The sequence below is a fragment of the Peromyscus leucopus genome, chromosome 3 (assembly GCF_004664715.2).
Source record: "Peromyscus leucopus breed LL Stock chromosome 3, UCI_PerLeu_2.1, whole genome shotgun sequence".
Classification (NCBI taxonomy): Eukaryota; Metazoa; Chordata; class Mammalia; order Rodentia; family Cricetidae; genus Peromyscus; species Peromyscus leucopus.
The window spans coordinates 73,709,038-73,732,475 of NC_051065.1; the positions used below are offsets into that span (position 1 = coordinate 73,709,038).

A 23,438-nucleotide genomic window follows, 5' to 3' on the forward strand; every position below is an offset into this window, starting at 1 on the left:
GGGGAGAAGTGGGCAGGTCACGTAGAACCTTGCAGAGCACTTTTAAGAGGCCGGCTTCTTGTTTTAGAAGGAAGTTATGTGAGATGGCTACTGCCATTTACTTTGGAGTTGTGACTCCAGTTAAATTCCTGTGCTGCCACTTGCTTGATCCAAACCACGGAAAACTGCCGAACCTCTCTTGAGACTCAGGGAAATAACTACTTCAAAAGGCACTTTTGAGAGACAGACAGCCTTGGAGGTTTTCAAAACACATGGTCTAGTGCCTGGGATAATCCAAAGAACCAGGGGGAATTTGTTGTTAATGCTGTGGTTACTTTGGTGAATACGGAATTGCTGTAGGTGATGGTGATGAGGGTTAGCAGGGACCTTTCATGTCAGACCGGCCTCTGCACACATGTCATAGGAAGATGTGGGGACTGTGGACAAGCCACTCTGGGTGTCAAGATGGCACTAAGAGGCTGCTGAGATACCATGAGAGAGGAAGGAGCAGAGCCAAGTGGGTTTAAGAAGGCCCTGGTGGCCTTGGAGTGCTTGTGAGATGCCCTTGCTGTCCCCACCTGAAATGCTTCACAAGGACTATAGAAGCCATCTTTGGCCAGTGCCTGGGCCTCATGTTCCTTGCCAGTTCCTGGGCTCCCTGTCCCTTCACCACAGTGCCCAGGTCCTCAGCCCCTGCAGTGGAGCAGATGAGCTGGGCAGAGTCTGTGGGAAGAGACTTTGGATGGTGGTGCAGCTCAGTTCTGCCTCATGGTATTGCCGGGGTGCTCTGCCTCTGTAGACTCCTCTCCCCAGCTTTCCAGTGCATTCTTCCACCATGGTCCTCACAAACACCTGTCAGGTCCTGGTGGCACCGGACTCAGAGGTTCTTTGGGTTTGAATGAAATACAGTGGCTTCACTGAATGGGATGGGCATGGGGTGTGTGGAGGAGGAGAGCAGTCTGCTTGGGAGGGAGGTTTTGGAGCTGCAGAGAAACTCAGAGTCCCACAGGGTCTGAGAACTGTGTGTCCTACACTGTCTTCACTCACACCCTTCATACATCTTTAGGAGGAAGCCAGTTCAATGGAGGGCACCGTGGCGAGACTATGATTGTTCCTGCAGTCATATCTTAGCCTGCAAAGACGGTGGAGGAAAATATATTTCAATGCCATGTTCAAAAGAACTGTCATTTTCGACATAGTAAATGAGTTTTTGGAGAATGATGTAAGAGTGTTGCTCTCAATGTGTTCTATTTCCTTTAGTTCAGATTGATGCATGATGGGGGGAAACAAATCTAAGTGGAGCTTACTACGTGGGTGGAGGCTTTGAATACACACACACACACATGCACACGCACACGCACACGTGCACACACACACACGTACACTCACACAAATCAGAAATCAGAACCACAAGGCCAGTGTCCTTTACATACAGTGGCACATCCCAGAAGCCTCTTTTAAATAGCTGCATATGGATTTCCAGGGAAGCTGGGAGGGAAGAAATAAATAAGCAAACTCAGCTTTGAAATCATGAGTGATGGGGCAGACACATTGATGATAAGACTTGCCCTTTGCCTGTCCCCAGTGTATCCCAGTGACCAGTGAGCTTCGTTGGCATGTAGCCTGCTCAAGGCACTCTCTGGGTATCAGGGCCAGGTAGTCCTTGCAGTCACCTGTACTGTTTATGTGCCTCTGGCATTCTCTTCCACACTGACATTTTCTTTTTTTTTTTTCTTTTTCAGGGAAAATCAGTTGATGTCTGAAAAGGCCAGTGATGAACCAGATGCCCTGTTGCTAGGTAGGTGAGGCTCATCCCTCTGCTGTGTCTAGGCAGTGGCAGGGCTCCCTCCAGGCTTGGTGGGAGACTCCTCACCAGCCACCTCAGGGCCATGGTGCTCTGTTCCTTCAGTGTCTCCATCTACTGCCTGCCTTTCTCCTCTGGACGGTTCATTCTTTAAAAGAGGGATTGGTTATATAGGTGGATGTAGTCACACATGCTTTGCAACCCCAGCACTCAGGAGGCTAAGGCAGGAGGATCCCAAGTTGGAGGCCAGCCTGGGGCATGTGGCAAGACTCTGCATTGGGCTGTGTAGACTTGGCATAGGATGGATTTCAATGTTCAAGCTTCAAGCTTCAACCAACCACCCAACCACCCACCCACCCACCCACCCACCCACCCAACCAACCAACCAACGAATAGCTTGTTTCCCCACAGCAAACCAGACCATCCCACAGAGACTCGGTTGCTTCTCTCTGGGCCCGCACTGCACAGCTGCAGGCACAGGAGCTCTTTGGGGCCATTTAGAATGTTTCTGGAAGATAATTCCGGGCCAGAATCTGAGGTGGCTCCGCCTGGGGTGGCATGTCCATTTACAGGGTTCATAGGTGTGATTGAGGTCTAAAATGCACAGGGACGGGTGAGGAGCTCCGCTTCAGCCCCATGCCTTTCACACAGTGGCTGCATCTCTGTCGCTGCACTCTGAGATCAAAGTGGAGCCTTTATTTCCACTCTAGCTTTGAAGCAGTTTCTTTCTGTCTGTAATCCTCGAAGACAGAGTCTGGTAGGAACTCTGGAGTGGACAATGACAGGGCAGGGTTGGCCATGAAAGAGTGAGCTTGAGTGCTCTTGAGTCTGCTCTCCTGGAAGCCAGCCCTTTACCTGCTGGTCTTTCTTGGCACATAGAAGCGATTCACTCACTTTGCCTCTTTCTCCCTTTCAAACATTCCCTTTTAAGCTGTAGGAGGAGAGGAGTACTCTTAGAAGTTCCTGGCTTGGACGTGCAGTCAACAGTGAGCTTTGATCTAGCTGAAAGTACAGGCCGGGGCTCTGATCATGGAGGCTGGCTTGTTTATGCCGTGTGTAACACACTTCAGAGGTACCAGAGCCTCAGAAATCACCAGGAACCGCTGGTGGGGATGATGTGGCCCAGCCCAGGAAGGGCAGGTTTCTGCCCATGGCTGTGCAGAGTAAAAGATGCAGTCAAGAAGCTCCGTCACTCAGAGCCTCTGGGTTGTGCAGCTCTTGAAGCTTTTCAGATGAAAGTGACTCTGTTTAGACACAGTTCCCGGCCTTCGGAACGCCCCTCGGAAGGGAAGCTTTTGGGCAGTTCCTAGAGGCCATTTGAAGTACTTTCTGGAAGGAGGGGACCCTCTTCTGCTGCCTTGGAGGATGAATCAGACAAGGATAAGGAAGTAAAGGATGAAAACAGAGTTAGGGGAGAGAAACAGAGGGAGTTGAGGAGCAAAGGATATGGGCTGCAGGAAAGAGGCAGTGCATTCTGGTCCATGTTCTCCTGTTTCCCTTTGGTCTGGTTTAGGAGCCTTCGTTTGCAGCCCCCTGCAGACCTAGGTGAGGCTTTGCTGAAGGCAGGCTGCTGAGTGGAGATTATCTTGTATTCTTGGAGGGCAGAACTGGATGGCCTCTGAGAGAGAGAAATGTCCTTTCATAGAAATGCATGAGCTTCAAGAGATACAGGAGACAAGTTCTGTGATGGGCCCTGGAAGGTCCACAATGGTGGCATTTAGGCTCGACTTTAAAGGATGAGCCAGGTCTTGCCCAAGGGATATATGGAAGTAACTGCTCACGAAGAGGCAGTGATGAAAGTGAGAGAGGCTATGGAGAGGAGCGGGGTCCACAGGGAGGTGGGTGTCAGGAAGGGGCTGGAGCAGGCTAGCAGAGAGGATTCTGAGTGCTGTGCTAAGGTTTGGACCAAATCACTGGGCGCCAGGAGCTGCTGACAATCAGGGCTGTGCACTGGGCTGTGTAGACTTGGCATAGGATGGATTTCAATGTAGAAATCCCCAGAAAGGGATTTGTGAGGAGCTCTTGAGAGAGTCACAGCAGAGTGATAAGGCTCTTCTGTCTCAGAGTGTTTCAAGACCTCACACGCCACCTTACCAGGCTGCTTCCCTGACTTCTCATGGCAGAGTTCCTTGTCTTACTCTTTGTTCCTGAACCTTTGCCCTGATTCCTCCTCCAGCACATTTCACCATTGTGTTTGGGGCACTGTGTCTTTTTCTCTGGGCGGCTGGGATCTCTTGGAGAACAGAATGGTCCCTTCATCAGTTCTGGGCCTCTCTGTCTCATGCTGTCTCTAGTATATTAACTATGGGTATTTGATAGAGGATGCCATAAAACCAGGCCCGGTGATACAGACCTGTAATTCCAGTTATTTGGAAGTTGAAGGCAAGAGGATTACTATGAGTTCGAGGTCAGCTTGGGTTACAAAGTGAGTTCAAAGTCAGGGTGACTTAGTCAGACCTTGTCTCAAAATAAAAAGTGAAAAAGAGAGCAGAGAAGGCTGGGAATAAGGTGCAGTGCCAGATGAGGCCCTGGGTTCAATGCTCAGTTCTGCAAACAAATAAACAAATAAGTGCTTTTGAATAAATAGAAAAACACTCTTTCCTGGACAGTAGAGAGAGAAGGTATAGACATAAGATGTTTGAAAGATGGGAAAAATCCAGAGACTGAAGCCACAGTGGGTGGACAGGACTGAGGTTCCATCTTGGGACACTAGGGGAGGGGGAGGGCATCCTTATCAAACCCAAGTCTTGGAGAACTGTCAGTGTCTGGTGATGGGGGCCTCCCAGTGGATATCCTGGGGTTAGTAGGAAGTACCAGCTCACTGATAGAGATGCTATCTGAGTAGTTCATATAGAAAAGAGCCCGAAGGCCATCTCCCTGTGGACTCAGCATCAGCACCATGTCTCTTGCTCTCTTTGGATCCCACTTGAAGGGGAATGTGATTCTTTTTCTCTCTCTCTCCACCCACATACCCCTCCTCCCTCAATGTCTTTTCCCTCCAAAGGGTATATAAAATGGGAAAACAAACCCCTAGCTCCTGTTCAATCAGGCATTCAGATGACGGCCTTAAAAATAGCATTCTCAAACCACTGGCATTTGCCGACAGTTTGGTGTCCTGGCCAACATGTCATTCCTCAGTGCTTTGTTTTTCCCTTGCATGGCGGTCTCGCCACATCTGGTCCTGAGGCCTGCTATGTGGTCCTGAATCAACTCCCTGTGCTGGGCCGGCTCCTCCCCGAGGAATCCAAGGGAGGTTGCCTGCCCTGCTGCTCACCCCACCCCGTATGTGTCATGAGTCCTGCTCCCTGACTCCCAGCCTCCATCCCAGACTCACTTCTGGGACTGAGCAGAGTATGTTGCTGACCCCTCCACCCCCACAAAACCAAACAGAGGTCTCCAAATGAGCCTGAACACCGTCCCTTTCACCCCCCAGGAATCAGGCTGACCCCAGGCATTGCAAGGAGCCCTTCAGGCCTGGTAGAATCAATCACTTGAGTTGCTCTTCCGGGTAGACGGGGGCCTCTGGTGCCCACAGTGAGATAAGCCACATGTTTCTGGTCTCTGCTCTCACCATGTATCTTTACGAAGTCTGCCTGCCAGCCATGTTCTCCTTCTTCCTCTCTGTCCTTATTTCCCATCAAGCCTCCCTATCTTAGGCATGAGCTGCATCTGTTCCCGCAGAGTCTGGGCATTGCTTGGGATGCGTGTGTCTTTATTTGCCATCTCATTTGATTTCTTCCTTTCTCTACATAGTACCATGTTTCTAAAATCCATTCACGTTGCTGGGAACATCTGGTTTCTATTTCTGGGTATTTTTATAAGGCCGTGGTCACAGGGTAACGTTTCCAGAGATTCAAACGAAGAAAGGTCTCATTTAAATGTAGCTTCTTACTTAAAGTTCAGCCTTAAAAAATATTCTTTGACAGTTTCATACATGTACAGAATGAATTTTCGTCGTTCTCACCCCCCTTGCCATCACTTCTGCCCCCTCCTAACGGCCCCCACTCCGTTTTCATGTCTTATCTTCTTATCCAGTGGGTGAGTTTCCCTTGTGGGGTGGCTGGTTCTACCCAATGGGGGAAGGAGGCTGTCGAGGGAGATACAATTGGGAAGCTGGCCTGAGATTCCCCTCTGCGCCCCCACTCCCAATGCCAGGCCCACCCTGGCAGGGTCTCTGGGGAGTATGTGCCCAGCTTTGCCAGCATGCTTACCTCGGGGTACCTTCTCTTGCGGTCCTTTATCGGAGCATTCTAGTGTATGCCGCACAGAAGGGGGGAGGCCCAGAGGGTCTCGATAGCTGAGATGCCACAGGCGTGTGCTGCTGAAGACTGGCAGGATTCTCTCTCTCCCTCAGTCATCACAGCTGGGAGAGGATAGACTTAAGAGATGTTCCGGAGGCCCTTCTGGCTGGAGGTCCGGGCGAGGCAGGGTACCAGGCGGTTTCCAGTCGTCTTGGTTTGTGTTCTGTCTCTGCCATTTTCTCTCTGACCAACTTGGGACAGCTACATCACTGCCTACGCTTCTTGTTTGTGTTGTAAGTGAGGCTGTAGGAATTGAGCTTTCAAAAGGCCAAGTTGGGGTTGGGGAGCACAACTCAAATGCCCGATAAATAGCACGGAGGACAGTAAGATGACTACTCTTGTTTTTGCGGAAATGTGACTCCTTTTGTGCTGGCCTCTTCTCGTGGGTCCTTGGGGCGACAGACGTGTGCCCCCTGCTCACCTTTTGTAAAGAATGGGTCAGAGCTGGGCCTGGCTGGGCCTGGCTCACTGGCTATCGGTTCTAAGGCCCTGGTTCACTCTGTCCACCTGTGGCGCAGCGAGGGAGGGGTGGTGGCCAGGAGTGGGCCCCTCTTTGCCTTCTTTCCTGGTGGGGGAGGCCTGGGGCCTGGTGTGGAGGCTGCTGTTCAGGCTGGGGGCATTCTCCAGGTTTTCCTGAGTTCTCACTGTGGTGGCTGTGTAAGTGACTTCCTGTTCCATCTCCCCTGAACCACATCATGGCCATGTTTTCTTCCAGAGGATGTTGAGGATGAACTGATAAAGGAAGATGTTGTCCTGTCCCCACCTCCATCGATGCTCAAGCTGCAAACTGTGTCAAAGCCAATGGACCTCTCCTTGGCGAAGGTAGGTGTCGATGCCGAGGTGTAAGGAGTCCACGTTAAACACCGTCTGACGCGAACTGCACAACTTGGATGTTTTTGGCTCAGTGGTTCTTTCTCATTATAATCTCCTGGACACTGTTGAAGTGGGAACTGGGATGTGATGTATAAGAAGCCTGAACCGAGGGTCAGGAAGACTGTTTTAGTCCTGACTGCTCTCCTGCCTCCACGAGACAGACTTGGGTCTTCTGGGAAGACCCTGTGGCCATCCTCTTAGCCAGAGAGTGACAGTCCCAGGACTGTGGAAGGTCTGTGGGAGGGAGGGCTGTGTCTTCTTCTAGATGCTGCGGGACCCTGCTCTTTGATGTCCCAGAGCTGCCTCACGTGCTGTGGTGTGACAGTAATGAAGTCGTTGTCCTGTGTGACCGGCTCTGGGCAGCTACAGAGTTGGAAGGACAGGGAGGGCTGGCAGTTCATCAGCGTACCCAGCCTTGAACCTGTGGCTTTTTAGATGGACCCATGACAGCAGGACACAGGTTCCCTGCCTTATGGCCTTCTTGGCAAAGGTTCCCTGTGTTCCTCGGGGCCCTTAATTGCCAGGGTGGCTCACTCCCCCTTTGTCTGGAGGTTCCTGCAGGATGAAGTGTTGTTCCTGCTGCCCCACACCAGCCTTTCAGCCAGGCTCCAGAGGAAAATCTAGAAGCTCCTAGAGATGCAGCCAGCTTCTTTCTTGTCCCTCTTAACTGTGTGACAAGCACATAGATCCTGATGTAAAAGATTTTTCTAGAGGGTTTGTTTTCCTTTCCCTTTTTTGTTCCTCTCTGTTCCCCTTCCAGCTTTTGAAGCTACGGAGGGCTAGACACATGGAAGGGGCCCAAAGCTGGTCACCATGCTCCGACCATGCATACGTGGTCACAACCACAGGGCCGTGGTCCTTGGCACAGGCACTTCCGCTTGGTGCCGAGCCCTGGGAGGCCCCCAGAGCCTGCCCAGCAAGAATTGTCCGAAACCAATCCCAGAGAAGGAGTTTCGCAGATGGGAGAGGACAGGGCTCACTCAGGCTTCCGGGTTGTTAAACACACTGCGGGGTCCTGGAACTGTCACTCTTTGGCTAAGAGGATGGCAACAAGGTCCCCCCAGAAGACCCAAGTCTGTAGTTTTCAGGCTGTTGGAAGTACATTTCCAAGCATGCTCATGGTTACACTTGGCATGGAAGGGGAACCAAGCCCTGATGGATGAATTCATTTGTCCAGTGTGCTGTCAGCCACATTTGATGATGACATGCAGATACATGTCTTTGTCATGGAGATTCCCTGTACTAAAGGAAGCAATGAAAGAATTGATTGTAGTGGACAGTGATCCAGGTCCATGGAGGAGCCTGACCTTGAGAGCAGGCTGGGGGTGGGGGTGGGGGCTGCAGAACATCCTACAGGTCCTAGAGCCCTCTTGAGGCTTCAGAGTACCCCACTTTGGTTGTAAAACTGTGACGGAAAGCCATACACCATCATGGGGTAGCAGAGGGTAGGGCCCATGAACATGAAGCATTGGTATTGCAGAGCAGACAGAAGTACTTGGGTTACTAGAAGATGAACCACAAACTGACTATCTTAAGTCTAGAGATGGTGGAGATCTTAAAGAATGGAGACATGGCCTTGGGAGATGGCAGGAAGCCCTCTGGGTGATGGGGTTTTCCATAAGATTTAAAGGGAGGTCACTTATAGACTTATAGGTGGCATCTTAGAGGGAATGCCTTTTTTTTTTTTTTTTTTTTTTTTTTTTTTTTTTTTTTTTACTTACAGAGAGCTAGAGAACATGCTTTTGATTTTGCTCAGGGCTCTGTTGCAACTACTTATATCTGCTACTGTGTTGTTGTAGAAGCAGCCATAGACAAAATGCAAACAATGCCCACTGTTGTGTGCTAATAAAACTTTATTTACAAAACCGGATAGGTGCCTGATTTAGTTTATGGACTATAGTTTGCCAACGTTGTGCCAGAATTGTGTCTCTGAAACTTTGCTACAAAGTGGAATCACTTGGGCAGTTTAGAATCTGATAATGGGGCTAAGGCAGGTAGCCATGGCTTTCATTCTTAGCACACTAAAAGAGCAAACAAACCTATGGATACTGGCCTCTCATCCTCAGGAATGTGGATTGAATTGACCTGGCCCATGGCCTGCGCATCAGGATTATTTTTAAGTGCCCCTAGATAATTTTAATGTGAGGTCAGGCTGGAAAACTTAGAGTCTTTCCGATGGAGGATCCGAGGCCCTCCAGGATCCCTGGTGAGGCCAACGTTTTACATTTCAAGGTCTGTGTAAGGAAAATCTTGGCCCATGTTAGCATGGGCTGGTGTGGTTTACAGATGTTCCAGAGGTAAGGACGCCCTTAAGGTCAGGTTTATCTTCCTCAAGTATGAGAAGAATGGGCTTGCACAATAGAGACCACTGGGAGAAAATGCACTTTCTAGAACCCATGACCAACTCCTGCAGGGCCTGTGCTGCAAGCCTTGTTATTGTTTATTTTACAAACAGCCCACAGAATGCTTTTCCTTTCCAGGAGCTGAAGACCCTTCTGTTTGGCTCTACCTTTTGCTGCTTCAGTGAAGAATGGAAACTTCAGAACTTTTCCTTCAATGACTCCGCCTCGTTAAAATATGGCATTGTACAGAACAAGGCAGGCTGGCTGCTCTTGGGCTCCCCAGGGACCCTTCTGGGTTGTCCCACATGAAGTGGGAACACTATCACATGGTGACCTCTGAGGGCATCAGGGGGATAATCTGGCCTACCCTACAATCCCTAGGTTATCACTTGGTGCAGGCAGTTAAGATATGGTTACTAGAGTGAGAAGGGCCATTGTGATCCTTGCTGGGGACATTCTACTCAAATTCACTTCCTCTGACACCGGGATATCAACGTGAAAGAACAGAAGGTGGCCTTGGCCATGTTTGGAGAAAGGCCAAACCTTGGGAAAGGCTGGGGGTTTCACAGGTAGAGCTGGAGAAGGTCCCTTTCAGAAAATGGAAGCCAGAGCAAGGGTAGGGGGCGTGCTTCAGGAAATGCCAAGGCATCATGTGTGCACAACGGGTGTTGGGAAGGTGCAGTGGTTGTTACAGAGCCAGAGTTAGGTGAGGGACGCTTTGTACCTGCCCTGCACATATTCAGCAGCATAGTCTGAAGAAAGGACCGAGGATGTTCCCACTCTGCGGCCGAGGGCTGCAGGAGAGCTCCACTGGGCACATTTCTCAGCCATGGAGCCTCCCCTGCCTCTGCTGTCTGAGGGAGGGCCCTGAGACTCCCAGATTCTGCCTCCCTCTGTGATGTGGCCAAGCTCAGCTCCTCTTTTAGTACAGCTTTTCCAGGGTATCCTGACCTATTGCTCTGACAGTCCTTGGACACGGTGGGAGCTGTCTGAGGGATGGAAACCTGTGGCGGTGTGTCTAACTTCACACCTGACCTCTTCTTTGCAGCCTGGGAATCTACATATAGGCAGATTACCTTGCTGAAGATCCCCTGTGACTGGGGCTGGAGGCTGGTGGGTGGAATGGGGCCGTTTTCACTGGTAGTGACATGTGTCTTTCTCTGCAGGGTGGTCCCTGTGGGGTTCTGGCGGCTGTTCAAGGCTGTGTACTGCAGAAACTCCTGTTTGAAGGAGATAGCAAAACCAACTCTAATCTGTAAGTCAGTGCTCATCTTCCCTTCTTAAGGCTTCTTTCAAGTGTCCAGAATAAATAAGCAAGGAAGTGTGGGTGTTCCCTGATAGTTCCCATCTCCTGGAGGTCAAGACGGGCAAAAACAGTTAGCTAGCGGGGGTCCTGCTGACCTGGTTACACGGACATGGTACTTCTGCTTCTAGGAGCAGGCAAGGTGGGTGAGTCATGGTTTGTTCTACACAGCAAGTGACTGAAGATGGCTTTGCAACTTTACCCACCTCCTCGGACCCCTTCTGCACCCAGAAGTACCTGCTGACCCTCTGACTAAGTCCAAGGCTCCCTCCTTCCCTCCCTGCCCGTCTCTTCTCTGTCAACAGCCAGAACTGCGCATTCCAACCATCTCCACTGTGCATGACTTTCTCCCCTTTGTGGCTTCGTATTTTCCATTTTACATATGGAGTATTTGTTCCTAGGCGCCCCTGCTCACCCGCATGTGGTCAACACCCCTAGAACAGCTCTGTGCAGTGAGGGAAGCCCGTGCTTTCTCTCCCTCTTCCCACCAGAGGTGCCAACCAAGAGCTTCGAGATTTGCCATTGATTTCTGCTGAGGCCAGCACTGTCTCTGCTCTCCAGAAGCACTTGACACTCCTGATGTGACAGTACCTGCTGAGTTTGGGGTCCCTGCCACCCTCAGCAGGACCCTTGCCCACTTCCCTTCTTAGCTTGGACCGTAAATCATAGAGCTGTGGTGGTGATGCCCTTCCCCTCATGGCCGCTGGAATTGAGCAGGAGAGCCAGACAAACAGACAGGTGGTGACGGGGTCATGCGGGCCACCAAAGGTGGGAGGGAGAGCAGGCTTCCTGCAGATACATTTGCGTCTTACTGATGTCTGCAGAAGGAAGGAAGCTCCTTATTCTCCATCACACATACATGTCATACTTTAGTTCCTCTAAATTTTCCTGCCTCTCAGCTTATACCCTCCAATTCTTTCCCTTTGTGCCCAAGTGGGGTGTCTGCTGGCCCCTCTCACGACCCTGTCAAGGACGGTCTTCCCTGACCTCCAGGGAAGGTAATCCCATGCCCTGCCTCCAGTCACGCCATCACTCACTATACTCTTGTTCACCGGTGCAGTTAGGAGTCTGTATCTGCCTCTTCCCAAAGAACACAAGCCCCATGAGAACAGGAACTTACTTCCCCGAGCTGCTCGGTCCACAGGAGAGGCCCTTAGGATTTTTGTTGAATGAGTGTATGAGCAATGAATGAATTGTCCAGACAAACAGGGAGGGGAGGCAGGCAGAGTGGTATTTCACTAAAGAGAACAAGATGTGCAAAGGCCCTAGGGCATGGAGAAGAACAGAGGTTGCTTGAGGTGGCGAGGGATGGGGTTGGGCCAAGCAACCAGGAGGGCCTCTGGACTCTTAGGACTACCAGCAGCTTTGAGTAAGCCTTGGCCCTGGCCCTTGGGAGTGATGCCTCATGACTCATGTCAGCCCAAATCACCCTCAGAGCCTCTTTAGATCCCTAGCTTTGGACTTCTGGAGGAGTCCTACCTAGATGGTTTCCCAGTAGTCGGAAGGCTTTGTTGACGTTCTGGAAGTGGGATACCGCCCAGGATACAAGCTGTCATAGTTTCTTACAGCCCACAGGGGAAGGGAGCCAGAGCTGTGAAGGCCAGAGGCCCCTCAAGTTGGAGCCTAAGGTGATTCTGAGTCAAAAGAAAACCCTACCAAGTGGTAGAAGGTGATACTCTTTCACTGGCCTCACATTGTTTAGCACCCGTCAAGCGCTGTCTAGGCCTAATCTGTGCACCACTGCATGGGCAGCTGTACCAGGGCTCTGCTAGGGAGCGGAGCAGGGAGAAATGTGGCCTTGGCTTAGAGCGCCTGTGTGCTTGACCTGAGAAAGAAAGTGAGTTCACCTGGACCAAAACCCAGAGGCCAAGCCTGCTGTATTTGTATGTGGGACCTGGGTCATGCGGGGTGCTGGGGCAGAGGGGGCACACCTAGGAAGGGGAAGGAAGTTGCTTTTGGGGGTTATGTGATGTATAAGGATTGTGTTCTGTGTGGGAGCTCTAATGTTGGGGGATTGTGCTGTATGGGGCATGTGTGGGGGAAGGTTGGGTTGTATGTGGGACTTGCTATATGTTTGAATTGCTGCATGTGGGTTGTACTTTGTGAGGGCAGCTGTGTTGTGTGTGAGAGAGTTGTATTATGTATGGGTTGTATTACATTGGGAGGGTTGTGCTGTGTGGAGATTGTATTTGCATGGGAGTTACGTAATGTAGAACAGTTGCATCATCTGTGGGATTGTATTGTATGTGTGTGAATTTTGTTTTATGGGGTAACTGTGTTCTATTTAGAGGGTGTGTTATATGTGGGATTGTGTTGTATCTGAGGTTTATCTTGTGTGTGAGGTATGTTGTATGTAGTGTGTGAATTATGTTGTGTGAGAATTGTGCTTTGGGACTGTGTTGTGGGTGATTGGAGGTTGTGTTGTATGTGGGTTATGTGGTGTGAGGGTTGGATTGTATAGGGGCTGTGTTATGTGTGGAAGCTGTGTCGTGTTGGAGTGTTTGGGTAGGTTATGTTATTTGAATGGGTCCTGTTTATAGGAGGTTGTATGTGGGTAGTGTTAGGTCAGTGGGTTACATTCTGTGTGGGGTGGATGATGTTGCATGTGTGGGTTATGCTGTGTGAGGGTTGTATTGTGTGAATAAGTTTTGTTGTGTGTGGTTCGTATTGTGTGAGTATGTGATGTAGGATCTGTCTGTGGAAGATGATGAGGCTCCCTTTCTTTGGGCCTGGTAGCTCTGGATGCTGCTCATTCATTATCCCTCTGCATCCCTCATCCCTGTGGTCCTCAGGCTAAGTGCACAGGGTGTTCCTTCATGCTCAGTGAGAGGGAAGCAGGAGCACTTGGCTCAGCTCCCTTTCAAGTCCAAGGAAACTTAGGGAGAAATGGTGGAGGGGTGATCTGTAAGAGTCCCTAAGGCCCCCCTCCGAGCTGACTAGCATGAACGCTTGCTGGCCAGAGGGCTCCAGGTTAGGGCACTGATGCACTCCCCAGTCTCCCATCAGAGGAGTGGTGTTGCCACCTTAGGCAGACAGGGACAGGGAGGAGAAGCACTGGGGACCCAGGGCTTAGTCCAGCACTGTCAGAAGGACTGAGCAGGGGACTCTTCTGGGCCAGGAGGAGTGTGTGGGGGGTGTTCCATTTGCAGTTTGAGCCTCTGCCTTGCTAGTGTTCTGCAGGTTGAAGTCTACAGTAGGCATCCTTATCCAGCGGGTGTGGTGTGTCCTGAGGGAGGAGGGAGTCAGGGTGCTGGGGGTGAGGCGGCAGAGAGCACAGGAGCTGGCCAGGACCAGGGTGACAGTGGTGGTCGAGGGCTCGCATCTCTGGGTGCGCTCTCGAGTTGCAGTCCTTGAGAAAATGCAAACAACCTTTAAAAAACCTTCCAGGACCATGCAAGTGAATAGGTCCATTGAACTCAGCCCATCACAGTACAGATGGGGAAACTGAGGCCCACAGATGGAGAGATGCTAGCTCAGGGTCTAAGTTGGCACCATTCCTGAGCCAAGATTGGCCTGTGGTATCTTGCCTGTCACGGCATGTTGCTGCACACTAGAAGCAGTGGGGACCAGAGACGGAAGGAAGGGATGAGGCTGTTGGGGCTGGAAACTGCTGATGGATGCTCCGGTACTCTTCAGGCTCTCTGTGTATAACGGGCTTCTCAGCAGAACCTCTTCTGCCCCGAAGAGTACAGACAGCTACTCTGTAGTCAGATGGGATGGGTTGTGAGTGCAATTATGTGTGTTTTAGATCTTCAGTTTGAGTGACTTTCATGCCAAGTACTGGTGGATAAAGCCATCCATGTTCCCGCCTGGGCTGTGTATGCTCGGAGGCTTTGAGGCCTGAGTGGTCCCTTTTCACTCTGAAATTTCTACGTTTTTTAGAAACTGCCCAGTTTAATAAGAGCAGGTCTGGGGCGGGGAAAAGGATAAGCTCCTCCTTTGGCCTCGGGACTGTGATGCTTCTCAGGGTGCTCCGCCAACCCGAGGATCTTCCACACGTGCAGCAGCTCCTGGGCTGGGTTCTTGCACACCGGGTCTGAAGGATCCTGAGAAAGGAACAAGGCTCTAGGAGAGCAGGGCTGAGGGTGGGTGGCCCCTTCGGGGAAGCCAGGCAGAAATAAATGGTGCTTGGCGAGGCCATGTGTTTTCTGTATGGATGTCTGGCCTCATTACGACTCAGCCCATCAGGCTGGCAGCTGCCTCGCCTCACTTAGCCCTGCAAAGCCAGGCAGCAGGATGCGGTGTTTTTCCACTGGACAGGAGCTATGCAGCTTGGCTCATCCCCTCCACAAGCCCCAGGAGAGCCCTTTAGAGTCTGGCAGGAATGCAGAGGGGATCTGGGATGTTGCCCTCTTAGCATACCTCCTTTCTGAAATCATGGGACTTGAAGACCGTAGCAGGAGCACTTGCCTTGGACCTCCAGATACTTGGTCCCTGTGGTCCCCAGCCAGCCAGCCTTCTGCTCTTCCTCAGAGGAGCAGAAATGAGGGAACCATGGCCTGGACACACTCTCCAGCTTTATCCAGAACTTTCTATAGACTTAGTTCACATGGGCACATCTTTGGGGACAGGTACAATTGTCTTGAGACAATTAAGGTAAAAGCACCTGTTTTCTCTGAGACACTAGGGCAAACACAGGCTCCCCACCCCGCCCTCCCTAGGCACTTCAGCCTGCACTTCTGGAGGAATTAGACTCTTGAAGAAACTTCTGCTGTAAGAGCCTGGCTGGGGGCCAGATTCCTGGTGGGAATGTTGATAAATACGTATCTGATGTCTAGGAAATGGAGGACCTTCTCTATCACTATGGGGTTGCCAGTGAAGCTATTGTCTAGATACTGGTGAGGGTCAAGACCTGGCTGTGTAGGCAGTTACAGGTGACGCATCTCTTTGTTTTCACCTTTGGGATAAGTGCATGTTTGGTGTGTGTGTGTGTGTGTGTGTGTGTGTGTGTGTGTGTGTGTGTGTGTGTGTGTGTATGTGTGTGTGTGTGTCCCAGAGAGCCCCGACAACTCTGGGTAACTTAAATGACAGAAAAGCAGGACTGAGGAGGGTGTGGGCTCCCTGCTGCCTGGGGGCCAGATATAGATCGCAGGCCTCTTGACTGCTGGTCACTGCATTTTCTGTGGTCCACTATCTTATCTAGAAAATGAGGTCTCAAGGTCTCAAGAAGCCATGCCTTAGAAAGATGGAGAAGGCCAGGATAAGGTGGGAGCTGTAGAAGCTGCTGACTAGAAGCTGACACAAATGGGAAAACTCTAGAAACAGGCCAGGTCCAAGAGGCTGCAGGCAAGGCCAGTGAGAACAGGGAGACACTGGACCATGAGCACAAGATGTCTTGAGTGTGCCACAAGATGCTTGACAGATGGGCTGCAAGGCATCATGGTTAGCTCGACTTTCCCATACTCTCCTTCCCTTTCCTCCCTGTGACTTGGATAAATCACTTCACCCTCAAGATGTAGTTCTTCCTCCTTCAAGAGGATGATAGAGTTCTGAACTCTGGGGTTGTTTTAACAGGCTCATAAAGTGATACATAGAGAGTGCTCATCATCAGTGCCAGGCGCTTGCTAAGGACTCCTGCGCTAGCTTTTAAAAATCTGAAATGACGGGCTGGAGAGATGGCTCAGTGGTTAAGAGCACTGGCTGCTCTTCCAGAGGGCCCAGGTTCAATTCTCAACACCCACGTGACAGCTCACAACTGTCTGTAACTCCAGTTCCAGGGGATCTGACACCCTCACATAGACATAAATGCAGATAAAACAGTAATGTACATGACTGAAAATCTTGACTGTCACTGCGCTGAAAGGTTTCCAAGCCAGGATTGCTTGTTTCAGTCCTTCACTTCAAGCGCAGTATTCAGATGGGGTCCCCATCCATAGACTCTGGGTTTCCCAGCCATGGGTGTACCAGGCAGTGTGCTTCTGTTCAGGTAAGCTTTTACACAGCTCCTGCGCGGAGGGGGTTTTAATCTGGGTGGAGGTGGGGTCATTGTGGGAAGAAGTCCCACCTCGAACATGCTGGTGCATGTGTACTATGAGGCGGGAGGTGGTCGAGGAGAGAATGAAACTCAGCGGGAGGAAGGCGGTACCCGTTCAGTGGAGCACGCGTCAGAAGAAGGTGGGCATGAGATGCGGGCATGCAGTGAGTAAGCCATTGCCGTCGTTTGGAGAGCCGTGAAGCCTGTCTGTAGTTTCTGAATCCAAAGAATTAACAGCCAACCCTCTCGCCTGTTGTTTGCCCGTCTCTGCCATCCAGGCTGCCTTGTCCTTGGCATGGCCTCTGCTGAAACCCAGAGAAATGTTTTTTCAGTGTTATTTTCCTAGCGAGTGCTGACCTGGGTCGGTGCTCCTAACAGCGTAGGCCATCCGGTTTGGCGATGAGATGGTCCCCATTTCCTGTGAGAAATATGGCAGGCTTCCTGAGTTGGAGGAGGCATCAGGCGGTCACTGGCTTCTTTTCTTCCAGGCTGAGCCTCATTGTTCATCTTGTTGCCTCCACAGCCTAGCAAGTGCAGGAGCTCCACGTCGTCAGTAGGTGTCAGGTGACCCCCCCCCCCAACCCCTGTCTGTGGATGTGGCCCATGTGGTGACAGTAGTGATGGAACCAGAGACTGAAAACTCCCCATGCATCAGGATGCTCCCAACCCTGAGGGGAGCTCAGTGTTGATGCCACTTTCTAAATGGGGAAACTGAGGCACCACCGTGTCTTGTCATCTTTTATTTTAAAATAAGTAGATTTTCACTTTAAATAACAGCCTGGCTGTAGATACATGGCTCTGTGTCCCACCATGGTAGCTGTTTACTGGTCTCCTGGTTTCTCTCCTCTTCCGCTGGCAGGAGGGGCGGATTCCAGCACTCTCTCGCTCATGCATCTCGGTGTGGCGGTCAGGCGTTCTTTGGTTAGTGAAAACCTGGAGTTCTTCAGTGTGCATTCCTGTGCCCTGCCCCCAGCAGGTCTTCATCTTGTTGGTTAGGAAGAGATTTAAGCCAGCTTCTGCAAGAATGTAGGGAGATCCACAGAGCACAGAGGGAAGCCAGGAGCATCGCACGAGGAGGCCTGGAAATGCTAAGTGGAAAGAAACGGCTATATTTGGCCGCTGCCTTCCTCCCTCTTATTCTCGCTGTGTCCCAGGAACCTCTTAGTCACCGTTCTCATTGCAGGATGGCTCAACGGCTTTAGATGTGGTGACTGACTGAGCTTCCTAAAACTACCCCGCGCCTACGCGCTGCTGCTCCGTGTCCTGCCCCCCTCTCTCTCTCCCCGACCTTCCTCTCCTGTGCCTTCCCCACGCCCCGGAGGTCCACCCTAGCCACCCTTCTCATCTAGGGAATCTATGCCAGCCCACTTTGTCCTCTGCTTTCCATGAATCTCACAGCTTCTCAGGGGGTCTGAGGAGGGAGTGGCAGCTCCCGTCACAACACGGCCGCTGCTGCCAGTCACACACCGGTTTCAGTTGGCAGCATGGTGGCACCCCGGCAGCCATCCCTGAGTCTGGCCTCCTCACCCACCCCGGCAGCCATCCCCGAGTCTGACTTCCTCACCCACCCCGGCAGCCATCCCCGAGTCTGACTTCCTCACCCTTAACTTGTATTTACACAGTCAGCTACTTAGGGTGCTGGCTCCTGAACACTTGTCGTCTCATCCGCCCCTAGCTGTTGGGACTGGCCAAGGCCAGGGCAGTGTGGCAGTAGTGCCAGCATATTCTTGGTCCCGTCAGAATGAGAAATCCTCTAATAGTTCATGTCCAGGCCCCCGCCAAGCCTCTGAGGTCTTCTTTGCTCCAGTAGGTAATATTCCTGTCCCTAACCTCAAGGGCTCCCCTCAAGGCTCCTCCTATGGTCCTCATCTGTAGAGCCTACAGACGCCGATGCTTAGCCAGGGATCCCTAGCCTGCAAGGAAAGAGGAGCCATGTGCAGAGGGACCACCTAAACGTGTCTGATAGGGCACGCCTGTTCTGCTTTGTGTTTTCATGAACCTGAACATGTTCCCTTTCTCATCAGCAGGCTGCAGCCCTCAGACTCCCAGAGGACCCACTGCCTTGCCCTGGCCCTGGCAGACATCTTGTGGCGAGCTGGAGGCAGAAAGCAAGCCGTGGTTGCTCTGTAAGTGGTTCTGGGGATCGTAGTATCCCATTTAACCCCCAACTTGTTCTGGCCCTCTGATGGCTAAGGCTGTCCTAGTCCAGGACAGAGAGTCTGTGTGCTGGGCAGCTGAGCTCTGCTGATGTCCAAGCCTCAGACTCATGAAGGAGAGTGTGCTCCTGCCTGCCTGCCACCCAGGAAGCACAGGAAAAAGCCTGTAACCCAGACACTCAGTTCCCCTCAGTGTTTCCCTGATGCTGAGGCCACAGGCTGACTCAGCTGTGACATCATGAATCTGTACCACCATCTAAGACCCCAAGGCATACCTCTGCCTGTGTCACATGGACCTCATTCCAAGTGAGGATGAGGTAGAGAGGTGAGTGGCAGAGGCTGCAACCTAGGCCCTGGATTCTGTTACCTTGACGGCACCTCCATCCTGCCCTGCTGTCCCTCAGGTAGTCTGTTGGATCTTCAGCCTTGCCCCTCAGGGTGGAAACATCACTTTGCCCAGCTCTGTGGCTAAACTTTGGTGAAGGATGTGGTTTGGGGACCAGTTTGGTTACTTTCGCATAGTGCTTAAGAAGGAGGGCTCTCTAGGGCAGACTCTCCAAGCTGTTGCTTGTTGGATGTGTAACCTTGGGAATTGACCTCGCCTATCATTTGTTGACTTGTCTAGAAAATGGGGGTGATAATGATGGTGACTTAGTGGTTGTGAGAACTAAATGAATAAGCATAAATAAATGATATGTATTAAATCTAATAATGTTACCAGTATGAATCATTTATTACTGTAAATAATAATGGTGGGTAATAAATGTGATGTGCTTAGGGCAGTATCTATCACATCAGTTGTGGTTAGGGTCGTCAGCTACTGCTACCTGCCTTATGCCAGGCAGCTTATTAACCTTGGCTCCTGTCTATTTGGCAGCTCTAAGGGCAGAGGGTCAAGACTTTATAGAACAGAAGCCCAGAGAGGAAAGGTGGTGTGTCCCAGGCCACATGGAAGCTGCTGACAAGTGGGTCCCGACCCAGATCCTTCTCTTAGTCAGAACTGCCCTGGGCTACACACCCTGTTGTGGCTGGGGGTTGTCTCAGTGGGTGGGGAGGCTTCGAAGAGGATGGCTGGAATCCTGGCCCCGAGGGAAGACAGCGGCAAGGCGGCTGTCCTTCCTCGGCAGATGTATTTGCCAACTGTAAGGGAGAGTCAGGTCTCTGCCTGCCAGACATAGGCGTGGTTGTTCCGAGCTCACCCACCACTCGCTTTTTCCATGCCCTGGACTCGTGGCTGAGTTCATGGCAGGAAAAACGAGAACCCCTTGGCGCTCTTCTCTCTGGAGCTGTCTCTCCTGTCCTCATTTATTTCGTGGCCCATGTGGTCTTGCTGGCGGGAGGGCGTGCCTTTTCATCTGGTGGAGGACTTACGCACCTTCTTTTCCTTTTTAGGGCTTCAGGAACACCACACTTCAGTCCAACAGGGAAATACAAAGCAGATGGAGTCTTAGAAACAGTACGGCTTTCTGGAAAACTATCGTGCCACCTTTGGCCTTGTTTGGGGACTATCTCCTTTCATATAAGTAAATCCTCCCCCAGCTGGGGCTGGCTGGCCGTCCCTGCAGCCCAGGCCCCCAGAATCCTGCCCTTTGGGGGTGGGGGAGAGGTGGGTGGCTTTGGGGATTGGCTCACTGGCTGGGAGGCCCAGTGTCTCCCTATCACCTCCATGTGCACAGGTGTGGGGTGCCCTGTGTGCCCTCAGGTCCCTGTGTGCCGTGTCCCCTGGCTACACTGGCCTCCTGCCCCCCTGTGTCTCCAGTGTCTTTTCTAAGATTCTCATGGATGGGGAGAGGCTTTGGAATGTAGGAAGTGGGGGAGGGTAATTGAAAGCATGGAGCAGCAGTCAGAGGCCCAACCTGAGTGCAAGGCTCCGGGAAGAAGTAGGAAAGACATATCACTGAGAACGCAGACACAGTGAAGGCAGTCAGAACTTTATACCCCGTCAGTCACTGACTATTTTTATTTTAGCTGATTTGTTTCCTGTGACTTAGCCATGTGCACACGTGACCCCCGAACCCTCATGCAGGGCCTTGCTAGATTAGATGTGTTGTGGACATGGGTTTTTTTGCTGACCTGCTTGAGAACAGCCTGTTGGGTTTTGACCTGGCCTAGCATGGTGACAAGGAGAAGTGATTCTTTCCCTGCCCCTCCTCTTCATTGTCCCAGCCTCGAAAGATGGGGAGCTGGATTCCTGTGTACCATGACAGGGGAGTACAGGGGACCCTGCACGAGCTCACCCAGCGTGGCTGAACAGTCCAGAATCACTCACAAGACCCTGTGGAAAAAAGCACTTTATTTTTTGTAGTAAAGCCAGGGCTACAGGGCCTGACCCGGCACTGGGCACAGCTTCTGGGGATGTGTAGCTCACCCTGCGTCTGTTTCTTCACAGCTCTCCCTGTATAGTTTGACCTGCTCTGAGGACCTGGTGACTTTTCTCCAGCAGAGCATTCATCAGGTAGGAGCAGCGCTTTCCTCGGGGGCGTGAGCATTGCTAAGCTTCCGAATGTCTTTATGGAAGAGGGTGGTAGGCAGAGTAGTGCTCTGGTCACCTCCAGCCCGGGGTTGGCAGAGAGACTGGGCAGAAAGTGCTGACGGGGGCTGGAGCAGCGCGACTGTGGGTAGGAGACACAGTTTCCGTGACATCCTTGCAGGTTGGTAGTGGTCACGGGGCCCAGGGAGCTGTGGCAACTGGGCTGCCTCTGGGCGTAGAAGCCCAGCTGAGGCTTGGCTTTCTAGGGCTTTCCCTCTGCTGAAGTAAGCAGCTGCTCTGGAAGGCTAGACTCTGAATCAGCAGAGAGGGTTCTAGGACAAGCTGGGAGGTGACAAGAAAGCATCTTCCTCCTCAGCGGGAAGGCTGCAGGGGACCCTGCTTGGCACAGGACCTCGCCAGTGACCTGGGGAGGCGGGCTGAACCATGCAGGACCCCACAGCGCCTGGTTTGTGCCAGTAGACCTGGACTTCACTGCTGGTTCTCAGGTTGGCTCATGGCTATGGCTAGGTTGGACGGGAAACATAGGGGTCTTGTAATTCCCAGTGGGATAAAGCACTATCGAGTGTGTGGAGGACAGATCGTACATTCGAGGGGCAAAGGACTTGACTTATGGGCATAGTCAGCCTGGCTTTGGATCTTGCTTTTGACTCTGGGTGGCTCGGAGACTTGGGCACCATCCTGAAGCTCTCTGTACCTCAGTCACTTCATCTGTCATGCCTGGATAACAGCTGTGCCTGCCTCACAAATTGTGTAGGAGCCCTAGCTTCGTGGCATAGGCATAGATATATAAAGAAGGAAGTCCTTTCTGAAATGGTCCTGCTCCATGAGAGTCAGGAAAGGCTCAGGGCAGGGGGCGGCGGCGGCGGCGGCGGCGGCGGTGGTGAGATGGGGATGGTGGTGGTGGTGGTGGTGGTGGTGAGGTGGGGGTGGTGGTGGTGGTGGTGGTGATGGGGTGGTGGTGGGGGGGCGGGGCATTGAGTGGTGAGCCTAGCAGGGAGAATTGGCTGGAGGTGGGACTCAACCTGAAGCTCCTCCTGTTAGATGCCCTTTCTCAGCACATTTCCCTGAAGGTCCTGAGGGTCTTGGCACAGCCCCAGCAGCATCCTGACCCTGACGGCACCAGATGTTCCCTGGGAAGGAAACAGAGTCCCACTCTAAGAATAACTGAAGACAGGCGTGGTCCAGGGGCACTGGCCCCACTGAAGACCTTTCGTCCTAGAGCTGTCCCTTCCCATTCTGGGGCAGCCCAGGAGGGCTGGGGGCCTGTACAGTTGTCTCGGTTAGGGCAGCTTCCAGCTGGGTCTAGGCAGAGGGGTTGGCATATAGGGAAGGTCCTAAACTAGCAGTCTGTCACTTGCCCCATCCCTGGTTCTCTCTATTTTTTTTTTTCTTAGAATAACCCTAAAGGGCGTCTGGCAATGGCCCTGAAAGCAATGAGAGAGCTTGGAACAGGGCTAAGAGACCTCCTGTTACGTGTGGCCTTGGCCTTGGGAAAGCCCTGTTTCCTCATCTAGAGATGAGGAAGCTGGAGAAGCTGGAGCAGTTGAATAGCTCCTGGGTCCATGAAGACCCTTGAGCACCTGTGGGAAAATGCTTTCTACACAAAGCGCAGGCGCTCTGAGCAGAACCAGGGCTGCCTGGTGAGTGGAGGTATCCGAGGGCACAGCAGTGTGCCTAAGGGATGACAATGGAAGGTTGTCCCCTTAGGCAGATGGAGCATGTTGCTGTTCTAGCCAGAGAAGGAAAGTGACCGAGGACCAACCAGGGGCCGTAATGCAGTCGATGAAAGGCTCTTTGGCCAGGTCACTGCCCCTGCGATGGTGGCCCTCAGCACTAGGGCCTATGTATCCTCGCCTGCAAGTGGGCTCTCGTGCCTCAGCCTGGGGTTTCCATGAAGCCTGTGCATGACAGAAACCAGGAAGGAGTTCAGAGAGAGGGGCCTGCTGTCAGCTGAGGCCCCTCGGTTCCACCTTTGGGCTCTTGGCATGTTTCTTTACTGGCCGTGGCTCCTCAGGGCAGCCTGTCTAGTCCATGCTTGGGCCCCATTCCTCTGGAAACAGTGCTTTTCCCCCACAGCTTCATTTCTGTTTTTTCTGGAAGCAGTTGAGCTGCCTCAGCACTGAGGACACCAAATCCATTTTTCATGGGCTGTGCTTAAGAGAGCTCCTCGTGCTAGGCTTGGGAATGCATGCCACCACGGCCCAAAATCAACAGC

General features: G+C 52.0%; 1 protein-coding gene across 3 annotated transcripts in view; it reads left to right on the forward strand.

Moving 5' to 3' along the window:
• Mindy4 (MINDY lysine 48 deubiquitinase 4) overlaps positions 1 to 23,438 on the forward strand; it is a 112,401-nt gene that overhangs the window by 48,622 nt on the left and 40,341 nt on the right. For 2 of the 3 annotated variants that reach the window (XM_037203775.1, XM_028864101.2), the window contains exons 6-12: positions 1,722 to 1,777; positions 6,800 to 6,906; positions 9,438 to 9,554; positions 10,466 to 10,554; positions 18,601 to 18,702; positions 20,125 to 20,188; positions 21,122 to 21,187. In XM_037203775.1, the coding sequence (XP_037059670.1) occupies positions 1,722 to 1,777; positions 6,800 to 6,906; positions 9,438 to 9,554; positions 10,466 to 10,554; positions 18,601 to 18,702; positions 20,125 to 20,188; positions 21,122 to 21,187 (601 nt within the window). The remainder of the gene's footprint in view (positions 1 to 1,721; positions 1,778 to 6,799; positions 6,907 to 9,437; positions 9,555 to 10,465; positions 10,555 to 18,600; positions 18,703 to 20,124; positions 20,189 to 21,121; positions 21,188 to 23,438) is intronic. The other variant, XM_028864102.2, reaches the window with a different exon arrangement.